Raw genomic sequence first — 21,684 nt, 5'->3', positions numbered from 1 at the left:
TGAGGGAGTGCCCTCCTCAAAAACATATTTTCTATCTGGAAATCAACTACTCTGAACAAAATGGCAATCTCAAAATTTTGATTGGATGTGTTTGGGGGAATGAACGGCGTGAGGGGGGGGGGCTAATTGCACTCAAATCACTTTCGACTATTAAAAAGGGTACTAGCCCTTTGAATTTCAAATCGAATGAGCCTGTTTTGAAGTTTCTAGGACAATGCCTTCTGTAAAAACCTTATATGCCCCCAGGGCATAACTTAAAACCCTTGCTTTGAGGGTTGTGGGGGAGTTTCCTCCTCAAAAACAAATTTTCTATCTGGAAATCAACTACTGTGAACAAAATGGCTATCTCAAAATTTTGATTGGATGTGTTTGGGGGAATGATGGGCGTGGGGGAGGGGGCTAGTTGCTCTCCAGTCACTTTAGACTATTAAAAAGGGTACTAGCGCTTTGAATTTCCCATCGAATGAGCCTGTTTAGAAGTTTCTACGACAACGCCTTCTATAAAAACCTCATATGCCCCCAGAGCATAACTTAAAACCCTTGCCTCGAGGGTTGTGCGGGAGTGTCCTCCTCAAAAAAATATTTTCTATCTGGAAATCAACTACGCTGAACAAAATGGCTATCTCAAAATCTTGATTGCATGTGTTTGCGGGAATGATAGAGGCGTGTGGGGGGGGGGCTAGTTGCCCTCCAATCACTTTCGACTATCAAAAAGGGCAGTAGCCCTTTGAATTTCCAATCGAATGAGCCTTTTTGGAAGTTTCTACGACAACACCCTCTATAAAAACCTTAAATGCCCCTCGGGCATAACTTAAAACCCTTGCCTTGAGGGTTTTGGGAGAGTTTCCTCCTCAAAAACATTTTTTCTGCCTGTAAATCAACTACGCTGAACGAAATGGCTATAAAAAATTTTGATTGGATATGTTTGGTGGAATGATGGGCGTGGGGGGGGGGGCTAGTTGCCCTCCAATCACTTTCGACTATTAAAAAGGGCACTAGCTCTTTGAATTTCCAATCGAATGAGCCTTTTTTGAAGTTTCTACGACAACGCCTTCTATAAAAACCTTATATACCCCCAGGCCATAACTTAAAACCCTTGCCCCGAGGGTTGTAGGGAAGTGTCTTCCTCAAAAACATATTTTCTATCTGGAAATAAACTACGCTGAAAAAAATGGATATCACAAAATTTTGACTTGCTGGGATGGGGGGAAGGAGGGGCACGGGGGGGGTCGAGTTGCCATCCAGTCACTTTCAATTATTAAACAGGACACGAGTCGTTTGAATTTTAAATCAAATAAGCCTTTTTTTAACGTTATACGACAACTCCTTATATTAAAATCTTATATTCCCCCAGGTCATAACTTAAAACCCTTGCCTCGAGGGTTTTGGGGGAGTGTCCTCCTCAAAAAGATATTTTCTATCAGGAAATCAACTACGCTGAACAAAATGGCTCTCTCAAAATTTTGATTGGATGTGTTTGGGGGAATGATGGGCGGGGGGGGGGGGGGCTAGGTGCCCTCCAATAACTTTCGACTATTAAAAAGGGCACTAGTCCTTTGAATTTCCAATCGAATGAGCCTTTTTTGAAGTTTCTACGACAACGCCTTCTATAAAAACCTTAATATGCCCCCAGAGCATAACTTAAAACCCTTGCCTCGAGGTTTGTGGGGGAGTGTCCTCCTCAAAAAAATATTTTCTATCTGGAAATCAACTACGCTGAATAAAATGGCTATCTCAAAATTTTGATTGCATGTGTTTGCGGGAATGATAGAGGCGTGTGGGGGGGGGGCTAGTTGCCCTCCAATAACTTTCGACTATAAAAAAGGGCAGTAGCCCTTTGAATTTCCAATGGAATGAGCCTTTCTTGAAGTTTCTACGACAACGCCTTCTATAAAAACCTTATATATCCCCGGGGCATAACGTAAAACCCTTGCCCCGAGGGTTTTAGGGAAGTGTCCTCCTCAAAAAAATATTTTCTATCTAGAAATCAACTACGCTAAGCAAAATGGATATCTCAAAATTTTGATTGGATGTTTTGGGGGGAATGATGGGCGCGGGGGTGGGGCTAGTTGCCCTCCAACCACTTTCGACTATTAAAACGGGCACTAGCCGTTTGACTTTCCAATTGAATGAGCCTTTTTTTAAGTTTCTACGACAACGCCATTCTATAAAAACCTTATATGCCCCCAGGGCATAACTGAAAACCCTTGCCCCGAGGGTTGTGGGGGAGTGTCCTCCTCAAAAAGATATTTTCTATGTGGAAATCAACAACACTGAACAAAATGGCTATCTCAAAATTTTGATTGGATGTATCTGGGGGATTGACGGGCGTGGGGGGGGGGCTAGTTGCCCTCCAATCACTTTTGACTATTAAAAAGGGCACTATCCCTTTGAATTTCCAATCGAATGAGCCTTTTTTGAAGTTTCTGCGACAACGTCTTCTATAAAAACCTTATATGCCCCCAGGGCATAACTTAAAACCCTTGCCCCAAGGGTGACGGTGGAGTGTCCTCCTCAAAAAGATGTTTTCTATCTGGAAATCAATTACGCTGAACAAAATGGCTATCTCAAAATTTTGATTGGATGTGTTTGGGGGAATGATGGGCGTGGGGGGGGGACTAGGTGCTCTCCAATCACTTTCGACTTATAAAAAGGGCACTAGCCACTCCAATTCGCAATCGAATTAGCCCTTTTCGAAGTTTCTATGACGACTCCTTCGATACGAAGTGCCCAGGTATGGAGAAAAAAACAACACATTGTGCCCACGTGTTCTTTACTTAGGCAGCGCTTGCTGCCTATGTTATATCGCACCAAATATCGATATTGAAACGTAAATATCGATATTGAAAACAATATTATTTCGTTTTTTTTGGGTATCTACCGGTGAACATCCAGCAGAAAAGATCCTACAGAGAAAACTGTTTGGTAAATGGTCGAGAAGAAGAATAAAGTATTTAATCCATTGACTCATCTGTGCTGATACACAGCATGCACAGCTGTATCCAGAAGTTGGCATAGCCTGTTCGCAAACTATGTTTAGTGAGGACTCTCAAATTTTGCTGAGAACCTCCGAAAGGCTTGACTAGATAAAATACCTTCTAGGCTTATAGGCCTTGTTCAGATCACACTCGTCACGATTGCCACATACTTCAATTCGCGTTTCAAGAAGTTACATATAACCCCTGACGATCCTCTAAGTTGAGAGTGAAATAGCAAGAGATATGGATTTGACCTTTCTGGAATATGTATCAACAGATGAAAGTGCCATGACAGTCCCTGTGAATCAGCCGCTACAGAATCAAGCGAGTTTGTAGGGATTACATTAAGAAGTTTCAGTAGTCAATGCAAAGTAAGTTTCGTCAGCAGTTGCATCTGTCATGGCTTTCCAGATTTTCAGTAGGGAGTCTTTGGTTCCAAGTAAAACTAATTCACTCAAGTCGTGGAAGTCTTGTAATATGGGTCTCAGAGATACCTATATAAATTTTCCATAGAATTAATACCCATGTCTACCACCAGTGCCCTTTCTAAGAATGAATTCCAATCCTGGTCAGTTAATCATATAGTTCATGGTAACAAACTACAAGTAAGGAGCAGCTCGGCCAAATAGCAAACGAAACACTATAAGACGAAATTTTGATATCAATACGTACATCAAGTGAATTGGCTTTCACGCCGACTCCAGATATATAATATTCATCTAGTCTCATGTACCCATCACAAGTCATGGAAATCTGAGAAAATTTGTATAACTTTTTAGAAAGGGCGATGACGCCCCTAAAAAATCAAAGAATCTTAAAAAAATCATATTATCAGATTCGGCATATCAGAGAATCTTATTCTAAGGGTTTCTAGCTTCCATCTGAAAGAATGTGAAATTTCGTAATTTTTGCCAGAAGATAGATCAGTTTTTTTTTCTCTTTTTTTTTGTCATTGTGATCGTATCGAACCAATGGTCATATAAAATCAAGAGAGGGCTTGCTCAAGCAGAAATTACAGTTGTTGTTCCCCATTTTATGACCAAATTTATCAGGGGGCAGCTAGATCAACTCCCACGCCCCTTTTTTCCCAAAGTTGTCCGATCCAAATTTTGTGACAGCCATATTGATCAGCATAGTTGAAAAGTCAAGTAAACATGCATTTGGGGATGACAAGGCCCTGCAAATCCCAGGGGAAAAGTTGTAAGTTATGAAATATGTCTAGTGTCTACATTTAGTATTTGTTTTTTGGGAAGTAAACAGACATTTTTTGGGAGGTGAATTTTCTATGGAGGGAGTTTTCTGCAATGGTGATTTCTCAAGAGGAAATTTATCCATAAGGAGGGAAGTTTCCGGGATGAACTTTCAAAGGGAAATCATACCCGGGAGAATTTACCAGAATTCTTATACTGAATTTGCTTTATTTTACTTACTGTCTCTTTGCCAATTTAATTTTACATGTGGAGATATAAAGGGAAAATTGCCCAGAAAAACTTTCAAAGTAGTTGAAATTGTCTGGGGGATTTTTGCGCGGGGGGGGGGATATTTTTTACGGGAGAGATTCTCTATGGGCAAATTTTACGCGAAACTTTCCATTGAGACATTGAGATGAGAGAATTTCCAGTGGAACATTTTCCACGAAGGGAGGATTTTCGGCATGATTTGGAAAACAATTAAATAAAAAACCTGTTTTTTTTCGAGTAAGGAGCCGAAATTATCTCGTGTATGAGGAGGGGGCCCCCCATCTGAATGCCTCGTTTTTAGGCTTATTGTAATTTGAGGAGTATTGAGGAGTATTGAGGTATTGAGGAGAGGTTATCCTCCTCATGTACGGAACAATTTCTGTTCTTTGAAGCTCTAATGTAGCTCCGTACTTTCAGTGGAAAGAAAAAAAAAAATCTTTTAATCGCTAAAGCCAGAGTCAACTCTCAGGGGAAACTATTAACATGCGGCTGATTTTGAATAGCCAAAAAAGCCAGTATCTTATTTTTCTTTTTCCTGAGTCCGAGTAATTCTAAATCGGTTTTTTTTTTAATATTCATTCATATAATGGATTTTTTTTTATTTTATTTCAAGATTCGGAACTCATTGCGCAAAATAGTATTTAATTACAATTTTTGCTATTGAATTTTGGCAAAACTTAAATTAATTTGAGCAAAAAAACTGATCAGAAATATCGAAGTCGATATATCGATTATTGACAGTAAAATATCGGTATACTGATATATAGTTAATTCGAATTATCGCCCAACACTAAGCTGAATATGTCATTTTTAGCTGAAATTTGTTCATCTTGAAATCTCAAAAACTAGAGTTTTAGAAATTTTGAATCTCAAAACTCTATTTTTTTAAAAACTGCTATTTTTTTACCAATTGTATTATTGACCAATAGACGCTTTGCAAACAACCGCTTTCAAAGTGGCTAATTAACATCAAAATTGAAGAAAATGAAAAAAAAATCCATATAAAACATTCATACAAAATTACCAAGTGTGAAAAACACTGAGCTCGTTTAAACATGCAACCTTACTTTGGAGAAAATTCTTTACCTACGACATCTCCCGCAAAACCTGGAGGCTAAAAAAAACGAGAAAAAGCCCTGCTTTGGTGAAAAGTGAGATTTTTTTTCAAAACACACATCCATTCGGGATATGTTTCGCTTTATGTCATAGATTTAGATTTTTGTGTCCCTTTTTTGCCCTTTTATGTTCCAAATTTCACAATGTTACTATTTGGCTCTTTTATGGCAAAATAGGAATGTATCACGTCGGAATAGGAAATGTATCAATTAGGGCACATAGGAGAGTGTCCTAATTGATGTATAGTGTGTCCAGTTGGCAATCCTGATCGACGTTCGATTTCGTTCGATATTCGTTTGACGTTCGATTTCGACGTTCATTTCGATTTCGTACCGAAATGACTTATGTTTTGTTTGTGTTTCAGGTTTGCCGTAGTCACTCAAGTATGTTGAAATGCAAGCTATGTAAATGCAACGAGTCTTTTCGTTCGAAGACTTTGCTGAACCTTCATTTTCAGAGGTTTCATAAAAGGTAACTAAAATAAGTTCATATTTACTTTATTTTGCTACACAAATTCTGGAAAACTACTCACCAGGCTTGCATAGCATAAAAAAAAAAAAAAAAAAAAAAAAAAAAAATAATATGAATTGGAAAATAAATAAAAAAATTAAAATGAACAGATAAAAACGAAAGAAAAGAAAAACGAAGAAATATATGAAATGATATGACTTTCCGTTTTGCCCTAGGAGAAAAGCAACGATGCACTAGTGAGGCACAACCCTCGCAGAAAGAAGACTTACTTTCACATTCGATCTATTTAATTAGAAATACCTACGTTTACAGATTTTGATATTGCGGTGGAAGAACGTCAACCTCCATTGGGATGGTCGAAGGGCTTGCGTGCCTTTGTTGGCCTCAGACGGCTTGGTGCTGCAGTGATTTGTTAGAAGCAATAGTAGTAGATGTAACGTTGGTAAACTTGAAACTGTTTCCTCGTTGGCCATTAAAAATATTAATAGTCTCAAGGATAGCAGAGTAAGGTCGTCATATATGTTTTTTTCTTTTCTTATGAGTACATAATGAATATAGTACTGAAGCTACTATAATGAAGCATGACCTCAGCAATAGTTGGACATAGACTAACACAACTGCAGGCTTAAAGGCTGCTCTGGAGTAATTGAAAAATTCACTTCTGACATGGCAAGAGAAGTCTTGAAATCGAAAAGCCAAGTTAGCATCAGGATGTATCTATGTGTCGGAAGCACTGACACGTAGATGACGTGACATTTTAAATGCAATGACGTGAGTTAGGGGGCGGGGGCTTTTGTCACCTTCAAAATTCTTGCCCCGCTCCGCTCCCCTAGATAGAGGAAAATAGATATTCGGTATTTTATTGAAATATTTTTTTTTTCTCATTGAAAAATTGAAGGAAAGTCTTCAGACTGACAACCAGGTTAGTATCAGGAGGTGCTCATGTATCGGAAGCACTGACAAAGAGGCGACGGGACCTGTTAAACGCATTGACATTAATTGGTGGGGGAATTTACCCCCTGCAAGATTTTTCTGTCCCCCTCTTCCCTCTAATAGATTCGGATAAATACCTTTTCTGGTATTTTCTTTGAAAAATGGATCTTGGTATTTTCTTCGAAAAAAGAAACAACAATAACTACCAGTTCTCCACCAAGATCTTTAATATACGTTTTTGCCCCCTCCCTCCTACAATCCTGTTAATTGATGCCACTGCTGAAATACTGCCAAAAACATGTTTGGACCAATGATGAAATTTTTTTATAGAAACGTGGTGGTGAAATTGTGACTCAAGTAGCTTATGATTTATAGTTTATATAATTAAGTGATTTTGTATCCTTTTTTGTTACTTGAATCTATTCACATGCTATTGAGTTTGTTTGTGATTTTAATCCTTAGATGTATTGAAGAATAGTTTATAACGAGGCCGCTTATTTAAGTGAGCCACCAAGTTTTTTGAAACTAAATACTAGTAATTCGTTAACTTAGATTAAACATGTAAGTTTCTCATATAAGTCTGCAAGTCAAAGGTTTTTTAATATAATTAGTTAAATAATTTCTAAATAAATTTGTATATAAGCATTAATTGAATTAATGCAAAATCCTTATTTAAAGAAGTATTACTATTTATTTTGATTCTAATTTCAATTGCCTCTCGAACAACCTGTTTTATGCCTAAATCATTGCTAATAAGGGAAGTTTCTTCAAAAAACATTTTATGGCTAGGATTATCAAAGATATGACTGCTTAAAGCAGAGTCAAAAGAAACATTTGTACTGTTAGAATTTAAAGCCTTAATTATGTCGTCTTTGTGCTGTTGTAGACGTTTTTCTAAATTTTGATGGGTTCTACCAACGTAGTAGTTGCCACAGTCACATGATATGTTTGTAAATGTTTTTTATTCCATTTGAATGAATTGTCTTTCTTTACTTTGTTTGATGTACCAGTCCTCGCAGAACTTTCTTGAAGTGATGATTAGGAGCTTAGATAAGCTCCTAATGATATTTGCTTATGAACATATTTTTTCCTTGGAGGACAACCTTCTGAATTAGAAAATAATCCGTTAGATGTGATAAGTATTGTTAATAATACTAGTTGCCAGGTAAATAGTGATTAGATTACCTTAGACCTTCCGGTAATAAGTAGCCTAATTCGTTTTTTATTTAAGGGAGGTTGCCAGAATTGATGGCTGTTTTGTGATTTTCAGCTGAAAATTCAGGGTCTCATTTCTCAGGTCTCTCAGACCATTCATTTATCATTTCAGGGACTCAAGATCTCATTAGGGCAAATTGTTTCTGACGGGCTACCTGGTGGTATCGGTTTAGGAATTTATGGCTAAATTAAACGAAATGAGGGTGAAATAAAAACGGAATTTTAATGAAACGGAATCTAAGGATTAAATGGTTGCAGAGTGGATATCCCAAGTTACAATATGAACGATGGAATCGACAAGTAATGGACCAGCGGTTTTACCTTATATGTTTTGAATACTGCCCCTATTCTTTTAAAAAGAATTTATCAATTTAAAAAAAAAATATGATTTATCTTTTTAAAAAGAAATGTAGATTGTGTAGGGTCAATCTCCTAATGGCTCTACTCTCCTTTTTTACATATCAAAAATGAATTAATGGCACACATTAGCATCAACTACTAAGAAATCTGGACTTTTTGTATGATCTCAAACCAATCATCATAAAAGTGTGTCATAAAACCTCTTAAATATTGCTATCTACTCCTTGTCTGGTGTTACGCTCACTTTCATTCCCTATTCGAGGCCGTGGGGTCACCCACATTCCGTCACTTTCTGTGTGCCGTGCAATTTTGCCACGCTTACGTAATCTCTATAACGCTTGACATAGTTCCGCCACGTTTGACACAGTCCCAAAAACGCTTGGCAAGTGCCATCGAGTGTACGTGATTTCTGAAAGCTGGCGCTCCCTCACTTGAGGCTTTGCAAATAATAATAATAGTAACGATGGTTTATTTAAACTCTCTTTAGATACATAAGATGCACTTAGAGGAGTACAAAAATACAGAAAAATAAAATAAAACGGAAATAATAGACAAGAAAAAACTCACAAAAAACAAACAACATCGCAGCTACTTAAGAAACATAATTAAGCTGAATCATTAAATGGAAAGCTGACAATATTTTCTTGACGCTTCTGGAACATACCCGCAAGCTGGTCCATTTTTGAGGAAATATCGAAAACGCCATATCTACTCTAAATGTACGGGTTGCGAGTCCAGAACGGCAATTGCAGAAGATATTTGCAAAAACGGAAGAATAAAGATCTAATTTCTTTCCGCTCAGAGAGTGTGAAAAAACTTCAGAAATGGACCAAGAAGAAGACACGTGGGGCAAAAAAGGTGCTGTCAGGTCTGCCTAAGGTTATTTTGTGGAACTGGCCTTTAACTCGTGCATGTAACTCGTATGATTTTTTAAGCTTTTCTTTCAGCGCCGAGATAATGAGTGTTTTAGCATTTTTAACATTTGATCCAAACAGGAGACCTAAACAATTCAGAGAGGACTATGCAGAAATAGTTTCTGGGCCAACATTGATAGTAACGGAAGGTTGTTGAGACGAGCCGTTGACGAGAAGCTCGGTTGTAGAGTAGGCGATTTGACGCCCAATCTCATCGAGACCAGAGCAAACTGTATTTTGGAGAACCTGGAGATCATCTGATAATATAAGGATATCGTCTGCGTAACAGAGTTGGCTGACATCAATATGGGGCTCAATTAGAAGTGGAGGAATATTTTTAGTAACGGTTCTGATGGCATTATACTGAACAGCATTACTGAAAAGAGCTGGACTAAGCACAGAGCCTTGCTTCACACCTTTCCAAACAGTGTTGGATTTGCTCAGCTGGCTAACTAACTGCACCCGTATGGACGCATTTCCATACCAATTGCATAAGAGACAAAAGAAGAAATAGGTTTATTCCATTTCTCAGTACAGAAAAAATAACAAAGGAATCAAACGCCTTTGAAATGTCGATTATACACACATACAGGTTCTTTTTCAGCATCCTGTAGCGGTCTAAAATAGCCAAAAAAGTTGTGTGTGCGTTTTTCACACCCAAGCCTTCGCAAAATCTAAACTGGTTGTCCCCATGGCCGCACTTTGTGTTTATTTCTTGGAGGCTCACCTCTTCAAAAAGCTTACCAATTGTTGAGCAAATACTAATTGGTCTGTACGATTCACAAACCTTTGGGTTTGCCCTTCTTTAAGACAGAGGTAAGAACACCTTCCGAAACAGCAGCTGGAATTATTGCCGAGAAACACATGGCTGAAATAATAGTGACAAACACCATATAAGAAGGTGGGGTATCGTATAGAAGTGCTCAGTTTGCACCCCGTCGTATTCTGGTGCTTCACCAGGTTTCATTAGACGAATTTTGGGTCTGGAAAGGTGAAGATGTAACAATGACAAAGTTCCTCCGACGGTCAAGTTTTCACATTGGTAGAGGAGGGCATTTTATGGGTAGTTTCAACAGGAGGAGAATCATCGGAAAAAAGCCAAGAAAAATTTCTTTCCCAGGAAGCGATATCTATAGGGTTATATTTAGAGGAGGAACTTGATATCAGCTTTGAAACTCTCCTCCATAGCTGCAGGGTTTTTTTTTTATCTCACATGTTGCCGTTTGAACTTGTCTATTTTTCCAACGGCGGAGAGCTTTCCGGAACCCGCGTTGGGTTGACTTAACGATTGAAAAAATAACGCCCGAGTGAGGATGATTACAGTGGGCCCAAATCCGAAACAAAAACTTATGACGGTGCTTGGTATCTTGCAATTCATAATCTTCTTTCCAACTATGTTTCTATGTCCCTATTTTGACCTTTGTCAAAGGTACAGATACAGAAGAGGTGACCTTAAGAGCATGCGTCAACTCAGCTAGAAAGCAATCAAGGTCCAGTGAGTTCCCTTTCAAAGAAGTGGGAGGTTGGAAAGGGATTTGAATTTTCATCAGCAAAGAATGAAGCGTGTACTTAAAGGACGACATATCTATGTGATCCCATAATACTTTTGTTAACCAACAGGGTCTGGTTTTATTTTGCGAATGGGACAGGTAAATGCTGAACTGGAGGTGTAGATGGTCCCTTGATAAAATGTCATCTGAAACGGCAATAGTGGTAGATTGAAGTTCTGGATGACCAGACAGGACAAAATTGAGGTTTGGGGTCGACCCAGAGTTATGAACATAAGAGACAGGTTTAGATTTAGGTAGGACAGATATGCCAAGCGGAAGTGACGATAGAAACATTTGTGGAAGTGGCAGTCAACGGTCGTTCCGATTCGTATTGAAATCACCAGAAGTGACAAGCCATCTGTTGGTAGCTTGAATTTTATGGAGACTCTTAGATAGTGACAAACAAGCTGATGCACACTTCTTATCAGAAGTACGGGTACTGTTATTAGTCGGTATGTAAATATACAGAAATACAAAACATCCTAGCTCAACAGCAATATAAATGTCAGTCGAATCTAACAAACAAGCGGCAAACTTTTTATTTATCGGAATAGCTAAACCACCCAAAGGTCTGCCAGTTGTAATATTTGCTTAGTTTAAGAAAGAACTAAGAACTAGGTGAACGCTCTAACACTGACACATTATTTTCACTCAAAAGGTGCTCAGCAAGATATACAATATCAAAGGTATTATAAAAATTTTCAATAAGTTTTAGATTTTACGGTCACCATTTATATTCTGACAAAATTCTGAAATAAATTTTAACACCCAAGGGCTGTAACATTGTTTTTGGCCTTGAGTGGGAAGGTGCTTTTTCATTTCTACACAAATCAAGCTGTTACTTCTGTCGGTTTTTCCACAGTTTGCATTTTTTATGTCTGCTTAGAACGCATGATCCTTATTACTATGATCATCCGCACATCTACTACACTGGGTCGGGTTTGAACACTCCCGAGCAAAATGTCCGAATCCTTGGGAGTTGAGACACTGCTTGGGTTTTTCGATCAGTCGAACGACTCGAAATACACAATATTCGATCTTCACTCCAAACTTCAATGCATGATCAAGGTCGTCATTTGTTTTAACTGTAGCTGCACAACTCTTGAATTTCCGAAGCGTGTCGCAGAAATTACACTTTCAACGAGCACTGAGATTTAAGAAACATCAAAATCAGTGTCCATTTTAATAATACCTGCGTACTCGGTTCTTATAATCTTAGCCCGAATTTTCCTACTCGTGGTTTATTTTTGTTATTATTATCTTATACAGTCTAAATTCTATTTCAGTTGGTGATTTTTTCTTTATATATTTAATTTTCACTTATTCTTAGCTATTGTCTAGTTTTGTTGTTTACCTAATGTTTTTTTTTTATTTCTGTTTACGGATTGCAATCTCCTTCTAGTACATATTCTGCTCCACCATCTGGAGGAAGTATCAGAAACAGAACACCAGTTGGAGCCCCAATGGCTAGTTCAACACTTTCCATTGAGAAAACAAAACCTATTAAATGTGACGTTTCATCACAAGCAATGGATCTTACAACAAGTGGAAATGTGTCACAGACGCCTACACCAAATTCTGAAAAACCTACCGTTTCTGTAAATGCTGCCCCTGTTACACAAAATGAATTATCCCAAGTGCCAATTTTAAGTAGAGACAGATTGGATCAAACATTCGTACCTGAAACTCCACCGTTAGTATCCCCTCGGAGATTAGGCAGTTCATGCTTAGTTTTACCTCAGCTAGTTTCGTTTAGTCCAGAGTATCGACCACGACAGAATCAATCAACAATCACAAACAAAGAAGTTTTGAATTCACGTGTACCAGGTAGTGTATTTATTTAATTGTGAATTCTTCTTTTTGTTTATAACTCGGTTTGAAGGACAAAAAGATGTATTGCAGTCTTCATTTCAATTGCTTTTTCTTAGTTCTAATAATTTCTTGCCGAAGCATATTTTCTTGCAGACTGAGAGGGATGTTTTTTGGGGGGAGGGATGAGGGGGACTTGAAAAAACTTGCCCTAAATTTGCACACTACATGTAAAATACAAGAGGTTATAGCAACAGTTTTAAACAAATTAAATTTGGGAGGGGGTACACACCTACCTAAAATATAGATATACGTTTTGTGCGGCATAGTTTGATTTTTGGGTACTGGTGCGTTATATAGACACTCCAAAAAAGTCAAGTTTGGTTAATGCTTAATGAAATAAAATAAAATAGGATGAATATATAATAATTTATAAACTAATTTGGGTTATATATTTGCACATTAGGGGTGGGGGGGGTGAAGCATAGCATATATTAAATACGTAACCTACGCAAGAGGGAAAAAGGTACCTTTTCCCCCCTTAAACCCCAAAAAACAATCGTTCAAATATTGTAACTCATTGAGAAACCACTGCTTTGCAGTCATTAATGTATAGCGGTCTCTTGAGAATAGCCTGCTGGACGGGTTTTTCGTGACTGGTTTCCTTGTACATTATATAAAAGCGTCCATATAACGCACCAGTACCGATTTTTGTTTCCCAGTATTTTTTTTTTTTTTTTAATTCTAAAAGCCTGATTTTCAGCGGTCCTTCACCCGTAAAAATTTTCTTCGCCCTCATAATCTTTGTTGTGCTATAAATCTAGATGGCGATCAAACAGCATTCTGCACTGCTTACTATCTGATGTACTATTGCCCAAATCAAAACCTGAAATTACACTCAAAAACCTCTTGTACATCTTCCTGTCTTAGAAATAATATTAGTTTTATTAATACATTTAACCCCCCCTCCCCAATTGTTAGCGTGCAAATATATAAGAAATTAGGATAAGTCTATGGTACCTCAAATGAATCCACTTTTCAAAGGAAACTTGAAGACAATTTTGATTTTAACCGATTATTTTGCATAGAATGCATGCGCGTCTTAGAAGCGACTGCGCCAGCGTACAATATTTTGAAACTGAAAGGCTGAAAAATAATTTTAAATCATATGGATGTTTCAGAATTTTCACTTGGTAGTGTTTTGGCCTTCTTTAAGCCCAAGCTTTTTTTTTTTTTTTTTTTTTTTTTTTTTTTTTTTTTTTTTTTTTGTGCCAAACATGACAGGAAATGCCACTTTGATCAAGTGTTACTTTTTTGTTATTTGAAATGGACACTAACACTTATAATTTCTGTTCAAGTCAGTACTTTTACGATATTCTAGCCCCACTAGTCAAATGGAATCACGTATGAAAAAGAATAAAATAAACTTGCATCCATGACCTTCCCTAACGTGAAAAATGCAAAATTTTGTGTTTTTGTTGATATAGGCTTGAAACCTCTTTATAGGATTTTCGGATTAGCTGAATTTGGTGTTTTAGTTGATCACTTTCCTTTCATCGTTCCTTCTTTTGCTTTCATCCTTTCCTTTTCATCGAGATCATGTTCTTTTTTGCGGGGCTTTCTCGATTTTTCTACAATTAGGCGAATTTTCATAGTTATTCCTTTTGATAGTTCACTTAAAATTTAATAATTTTTAGGTATTTGGAAACAACATGAAAAGAATCTTCTTTTTATGCACATCTTGCTATAAAAATTCCTTTTTTAGAGTTTTGTTACCATGAACTTCTGCCTTATTGAACCCAAAATAAACACGGATCCGCAATAAATATAATTTTCGGAAATCAGAATCACAGACGTTTTCAATTCTCCTTGGGTCCGTTCTTAGTGTTAGAGGAGTACGAGATTTTACTATCATACGAGATTTTAGGATATTTTGACATAGGGTGAACTCCGTGTCCTAGGTAAGATAGGAGTAACGTAGATATTGAAGGACAATTCCAACTGTCTAGACATGCCCCTCGATTAAGGGGCTGAATCATGACTAATTATTGTGCATGAATCATAACCAACTTTTGAATAAAGTATTTGATAATGCTGAGATATGCAAACAGTAGTCTGGTGCAGAAAGTGATAAGATTCGATTTGTTTTGCACCGTTTCCTTCAGCACACTAGAAAATACTTTTATGGAAATGCTCTAGAAAACAAAATACTAGAACTGCTCTAGAAAACGCTAGAAAATGCTCCTAGAGAGGGAGTTGAATAGAGAGAGAGTGGTAGAAAATTCTCCTACCTGGTGTTTGTCTTATTCAATAATTACATGTTTTTTTGTTGTTTTTTTGCGGAAATTTTGTAAGAAATTTCATAGCAAGAAAAAGTTAAATTGAGAGAGTGTGTGAAGTAAAATGTATCTTTTGCAAATAAAACTTCATGATGGGCATTGAAATGAGGAATAAATTAATAATTAGAAAAATATATATACGATAGGTGAAAAAAGAATAAACTTTTGTAGTTGACAACTGTAAAGCCACCTTACATATCCTATAGCCATCCTATAACCTTATTATGACCTAAGGAAATGAACCTCGAAATAAGTTCCAACACACTAATTCAATTAATTCTAGGCTGTAACCATGCAAAAAAGAGCAAGAAAAGGGGTGTGCCGATAGAGAATGGGCTCTTTAAAGCCGACGGGGTGATAGTGTCGAGTTGGGAACGTTTATCCATATCCAGTGGTTCTGTCTTTTTGCCTATTTTTCCTCATTTAAGGCCCATTCTTAATGAGATCAGTTGTCGATTCCCTTGTCCCTGACGAATTACACCAAGTTATTGATTTGTGTGAGACTTTCTTAGATTCCAGAAATTAAATGACTGGATATATCCTGGGTTACAAGATGGAACAAGGGAATCAACAATCAATAGCATATAATGAAGGTGCCATAATCTGTGAGAAACTTGCCTCTTTGTTCCCTGCCTCCTTGCCTCCTCCTTCCTCTGGTGCTTACGCAGCTTCTCTGCGCCCATCTCCTTGGGTACTTCACATCTTGTCAAAAAACCTAGAAATCTTATCAACATTTTATTTAATTAAAATTTTAAGGTGCGTGGGGGTCTTGAACCTTACTAAGTATTTTTTTCAGCCCGATTTTGCTTTTGTTTTTAGTGGAGGGTCCTTTGGACCAATTTTGGATATAAATTAACCCTCTTTTCCCATAGTGGAGGAAAGATACGGGAAAAAATAGTCAAATCTCGGTGAATCTGCCACATAATTTTTTTTTTTTACACCAAAGTGTTCAGAAAAATCTTCTTAATTACACAAAAAATACCTCTTGCACATGTGTCCCAAATCTGCCCTTGAATGGGGAAAATGAGGGGGGAATCAATTTTTGTGTTTATAAATATTTTAGAGTTTAAATAGTAGTTTTCTATCGAATCAAGCATGGTGACCCAAAATCTGAATTCAGGTTTTCATTTTTACAGACCCTAATACCTATTTCCACCCTAAAATGGCGGAGAGGGGGATAAAACTCAAAATTAAGAAGCTTTTGGATTGTTTGGTCGTTTCTTATGAAATCATTGGGGGGAATTTGAAAATGAAGTTAAAAACTTGATCTTACGCAGACAAGTACCTCATCTTACCTAAAATGGTTGTGAAAGTTGACCTACATGAACTAGTTATTTTAATCATTTTTTGTCGTTTCACCATTTCCCATCAAGCTACGAATGGCACTTTAGAATATGATTCTCGAAGAGCTTAATTTCAAACCAGCATTCCAGATTCCTCCTCCCCCTCCTGTTTGCGGTTTCCATTCCATAATGTATCATCAAAGTGTATCATCAATGCAGAGCCTGCCAAAAGGGGTTTAAGAGATACTATTGTTGTCCTAGATGCATTTCACACACCTTGAAGCCATTGGCTTTCTGATGGCTGACTTGGGACTTTTGGAAAATCCTAAGTCAAGTTTACGTGCCGAACACAGGACGTAGTATGTTACAAGTCAAAGCTGTCTCTCATGCTGTGCCAGGCTATGGTCTGTTGAGGGTAGCCCTATATGCAAACTTTTTATCATCAAAACTGAATAACAGAGGGTTTGATGGCAATGACATGCGGCCAGAACTCCTTAAAAAGGCAAAACAGGTGTACGAGTCGTTCCTTGAAGGAGATACCGTTGACGAAGCGCAGGTATCGGAAGCAGCTTATCTATGAAATAGTTCATAGAGTAAAAGAACTATTATCCGAGTCCAGAACTGCCCGTCTTTGGTTTCAGTATCAGTACCTACTTGGAGTCCTGAGAAAGAACCTGAGAGCTGAACGAAGTGGCAACCTTGAGCCTTATCTACGGTCGTTGTTAGAAATGCTTCTTTACTTTGCTGCTTCCAGCTCCAATATTTACACGAAGTCTATTTGGCTGTTAGTGCAATCGATTTTTCAGTCGAGGAAAGACAGCCCAGAGCATATCAGTTCTTCAACCGAAGAATTGACAACAACTACTGGGCAGCACTTTCTCCTGATTTGGTGATTGAATAGACGCTAATGAGAAACATGAAAGCGAGTGGCAGTCTGACGAGAGTTAAAGGCATGATTAAATTACAGCTGACAATTTGGACATCTGCAATGCCTACTTTGTCTCTCGTTAACGAACGAACGTAGAACCTGACTGGCCTCGCGGAGTTTATTATTGAAAATTGCGCCGAGGAAATATCTTCAAGGAGAGCTAAAAATCTGGCGGACATAAAAAATATAGTGCGATACATTGAACCCCTAGAACCGTTCAGGCCGGATTCACAGCTGCTGATCGTGGTTACCGGTGTCCGTGCTTCATAATCTTTAACCGTAGATGATGCCAAATCTGTGGGAGAAACGATTCTGAAGAAAATAGAAGCAGAAGACATTGATAAATATGTTTTCAGGAGAAAGGAGAAAGGTGGAACTATGGCTGAGAAGTCATAGACGGCGTCTATGGTGATAGACAGCGAGAAATAAATGGTCGACCCAGCTCTAATCTTTCAGGATCTAGCTGCAGTGGCTAGCACCAGTGGTCCTGACTTGAACGAGGTTTTGTCGTTACCGCTCTATAATTTTCCATCATCGCTCTTTAATTCGTTCGGGGTGCTGAGGAAAGACGACAAAACCTCTCTAACATATGCACTGATGAGAATTGAGAGGCTCGATGGTCTAGTGACATTGCCAACCTCCCATAAATTTTGGACGGTGGCTGACTAGTCCACAAAATACCGTGGACTGCCGGATCCACGTATTCTGAGGTGGGATGATCTTACGTTGATTATGTCACAAGACATTTCAGCCAGGTAATTGTAGTTTTTAACTCTTACAGTGATGCGCCAACGACAAAAAATTGCTTAGAGCTGAAGAGAACCAAAGGTTTGTCGTGTCCAACGATTGAATTTTTTCCTAACATGAAGATGGTCAAAAGTAAGGAGGAATTTTGAGAAATTCCAAAAATAAACAACGCTTCATCAACCTACTTACTGAGAGGCTGGCGAACTCAGGATGTAAAGTTCTATATGCTCAGGATGATGCCGATGTCTTATTTGTATAAGCTGCAGTCAGTTGTGCTGAAACTTTGTCGACCACTTTGATTGGAAATGATCTCGATGTATTAGTCTGTAATTTGCCAAGCTTGATGCACGTGATGTCTTTATGCAGACAGACACGCATGAGTATAACCGACGTGTGTACGACATAAAGGATCAAGAACAAAGTAAGAACCGAAGCAGCATAAAATCTATAATCTATAATGCCACGCAATTTCTCGCTACGATACAACATATAGGCTTCATGGCCTGCGGAAACCAGCATTGGTTTCTTTGGAACTTAAAGATTTGATTTCTAATTTGATCTTAATTTGATCTTGAATGTTATTTTTAAATTGGAACTTAAAGATTTGATTTTAAAGATTTGATGCTTGTAAGATCTTCATGACACCGGGATCCAACCACCAGAAGATCGCCGAAGCTAGAGAGAAAGCTTTGATATGCATATACAAAGGGAAAATTAATGAAAAGATCCTGCTTGATGTCTGGGTGCGAGCATTTACAGTGCGGATTGCAAGTGCAAATACTTTCGTTCAGGCAGAGTGGTTTCCACGGACCTTGGCTGCCGCAAAGTACCACTTTTACAGGTGCTATTTGCAAAAAATGAAGTTGCAAGACACGTTCAATTCCCTAAAGCCCTAAGAGTGGGGCTGGTGCCTCTCTTCGTTACGGAATATGTATTTTTCCATTATGACAGATGCTTCACCAGCATCGGAAAATCTGCTGAAGATGGTGCGTTGCCAGTGCACCAGCGGTTGCGATTCTCTCTGATGCAGCTGCCGTTGGAACGGTTGCCCTGCAGCTTTGCTTGCGGGGAGTGTAAAGAGGTATTATGTAATAACGCCGCTTCTAGACAGGCTGAGAACGAGAATGAAGACGAGCAGGAAGGAGAATTAGCTTTAGATTTAATATCAAAATGTTTTAAAATCAAAATGCTTTAATTAGCTTTAAAAATCAAAATATTTTTGTGATTAATTTACCTGAGTTCTAAACGGTTCCTTTTTGTAACTGATTTATCTTAAGTTTCGATCTCGATTAAAGTGGTTTCAAGTGGTTTAAGTGGTTTTCAAGATGCTATGCTTGGCAACTCATCATTTTACACGCCCCTTATGGGTGGAAAACAGGTAAATAGTAAAAAAAAAGTTGTTTTTGACCTCATGTTTGGCAATACAGTACTTTATTTGATACAAAATGATCCTTAAGCCGCAAAAGTTCGTCAAATAACGAAGTGCATACTTTACCCTCCTCCCATTCTATGAAGATGAAAATTGATATCGGAGTACTGAAAACTGGATTTCTGACGTTAGTTTTGATTTGTCATGCCTAATTTGATAGGAAACGACTATTTAAACTCCATAATATTTATAAACACAGAAATTGATTCCCCCCTCTTATTTTCCCCATTCATGGGCAATTTGGGACACCCGTGCAAGGAGGATTCGGGTGGATTTGTTTTTTTTGTAATTAAGCTGAGTGTTTCTGAAAATTTTAGTACAAAAAATTCTGTGACAACTCCCCCGAGGTCAAACCGTGTTTTTTTTCAGTACCATGCACATATAGTTTCTATCACAGGTATTATAGTAAATTATTTATAACCTTATTATAACCTAATTAATAACCTTATTAATACCCTATTAATAACCTTAAATAATAACCCCAATTTTAGACATTTTCTTTTTACCAGGCCCTTCAAGAACTGAAAAGCCCACTTCACCAGTGACGAGTAACCTCAAGAAATCATCTTCACAAAGATTAACGAGTCAAAGGTCATCAGATGAGCTTGTTTCTGTCGTAAGTGTCTTAATTTGTTTGCTCGTTCTAAAAAGTATTAATCCTTGGGTAGATAAGTTATGGTGTGGGAATTCATTTATTAATAGAGTACACTCGACTAGGTATTTAGGCATTATTGTAGATGAGACGCTTAGTTTTTCAGATCATATAAATTGTATAATCTAAAATTGCCCGTAATGTTGGAATTATTAGGAAATTGAAGCACATTTGTCCGAAAAGTGTCCTTAGAGTTTTGTTACCTTTTATATTGCTGTTCGGTATGGTCTTCAACTTTTTAATCCCATCTGAAATGCCTTAGGGCTTTGCAGAATTCTGCCATTAGGATTTTAGCAAATTATGGACCGAGAGATTCAGTGAGAAATGTGTATTTAAACTGAATATTCTTCCTCTAGCAGGTATATTCCTTTTTATCAATCTATGCTAATGTTGGATATTATTAATAACCTTACCTCAGAATGTTTTAATGACATGCTTATAACTGGTATGGATCTTCCCAATTATAATACAAGAAATGCAGATGCATTTCGGCGGCCGCAGTGTGAAACAACCCGGTCACAGTTCTCTCCTCGGCATGTTTTGCCGAGCACCTGGAGTCATTTACCAATTGGGGTTGTGCGTGAGTATGACCGAAGTAGTTTCCGAGGAATTTTGAGGGATTTTTGTAATAATATTTATCAATTTGTTTGATTTTTTTTTGTTTTTTTTTAGTAGTGTCATAATGTAATTTTTGGTTGTGTTGTTTTGTTGGCCCGTCGGCGGGGGATAATGTTTTGTTTTTGTTTATTTATATTGAAATATGTGTTGGAAGTTGGAGTTGGCCTAACGAACCAAAAGGTTCCTTGGCGTTTGTTTTTTGTAAACTATGTGTAAATAAAATTATGATCCTGGAAAAAAAAACCCGATGGGAATTGTATGCCAAATATATATTATTTTTACCTGATATTAGGACCTCCTCTAGATTCTCATGGTTTGCCTTTGCGAGCAAAACGGGTGGAATGATTTTAGGAAAATAGTTTGTGAAGTAGCAGACCGCGTTACAGGAAAAATAGCTAAAGAAGCACCTATGAGGTTTCTTCGAAGTAGGGAAGACATTAAATTGTCAGTCGCTGGATACGAGCCTGAGACTAAGTCAAAGAACTTTTGTCAGTATAAACTTGGTATTAAATAAAATAGAAATTAGCTCGGCATTACGATGTTCAACTATAATTCTTGAGACACTGATTAGAAAAAAATCACTACATTACATTCGGAATTTTTTTCATTATTATTTAATAATAGATTCAATTGATTAGTTAAATCCAAATTAGTTCAAAAATAATTTCAGAAAAAAAAATCTGAGAAGAATTAAAGAAAATTGATTGATACTGTTAATTGGAGAAGTTTGCTTGACTCTGAGTTTTTCTAGTTTCAGATTGAACATCTTAGAACATTTTTTGAGGGGGTGGACTAATGGACTTTGGAAGGGGGAGTAAGGTTCCTCACGAATAGCCCTCAGGGCTCACGACCTTAATAATTGCTCACGTTTTGCAACTTATT

General features: G+C 37.6%; 1 protein-coding gene across 1 annotated transcript in view; it reads left to right on the top strand.

The window, feature by feature from the left end:
- The first annotated feature begins 5,912 nt into the window (after positions 1 to 5,912).
- LOC148950853 (uncharacterized) overlaps positions 5,913 to 21,684 on the top strand; it is a 96,523-nt gene continuing 80,751 nt past the window's right edge. The window contains exons 1-3 of the mRNA XM_089090932.1: positions 5,913 to 6,025; positions 12,400 to 12,824; positions 20,042 to 20,148. Of these exons, the coding sequence (XP_088947058.1) occupies positions 5,940 to 6,025; positions 12,400 to 12,824; positions 20,042 to 20,148 (618 nt within the window). The 5' untranslated portion in view covers positions 5,913 to 5,939. The remainder of the gene's footprint in view (positions 6,026 to 12,399; positions 12,825 to 20,041; positions 20,149 to 21,684) is intronic.

This window comes from Artemia sp. Qi Xiang Cuo, chromosome 6 (assembly GCF_049724085.1).
Source record: "Artemia sp. Qi Xiang Cuo chromosome 6, ASM4972408v1, whole genome shotgun sequence".
NCBI lineage: Eukaryota > Metazoa > Arthropoda > Branchiopoda > Anostraca > Artemiidae > Artemia > Artemia sp. Qi Xiang Cuo.
The sequence above is the reverse complement of the archived record's forward strand: the minus strand, read 5'-3'. Positions and strand labels throughout refer to the sequence as shown.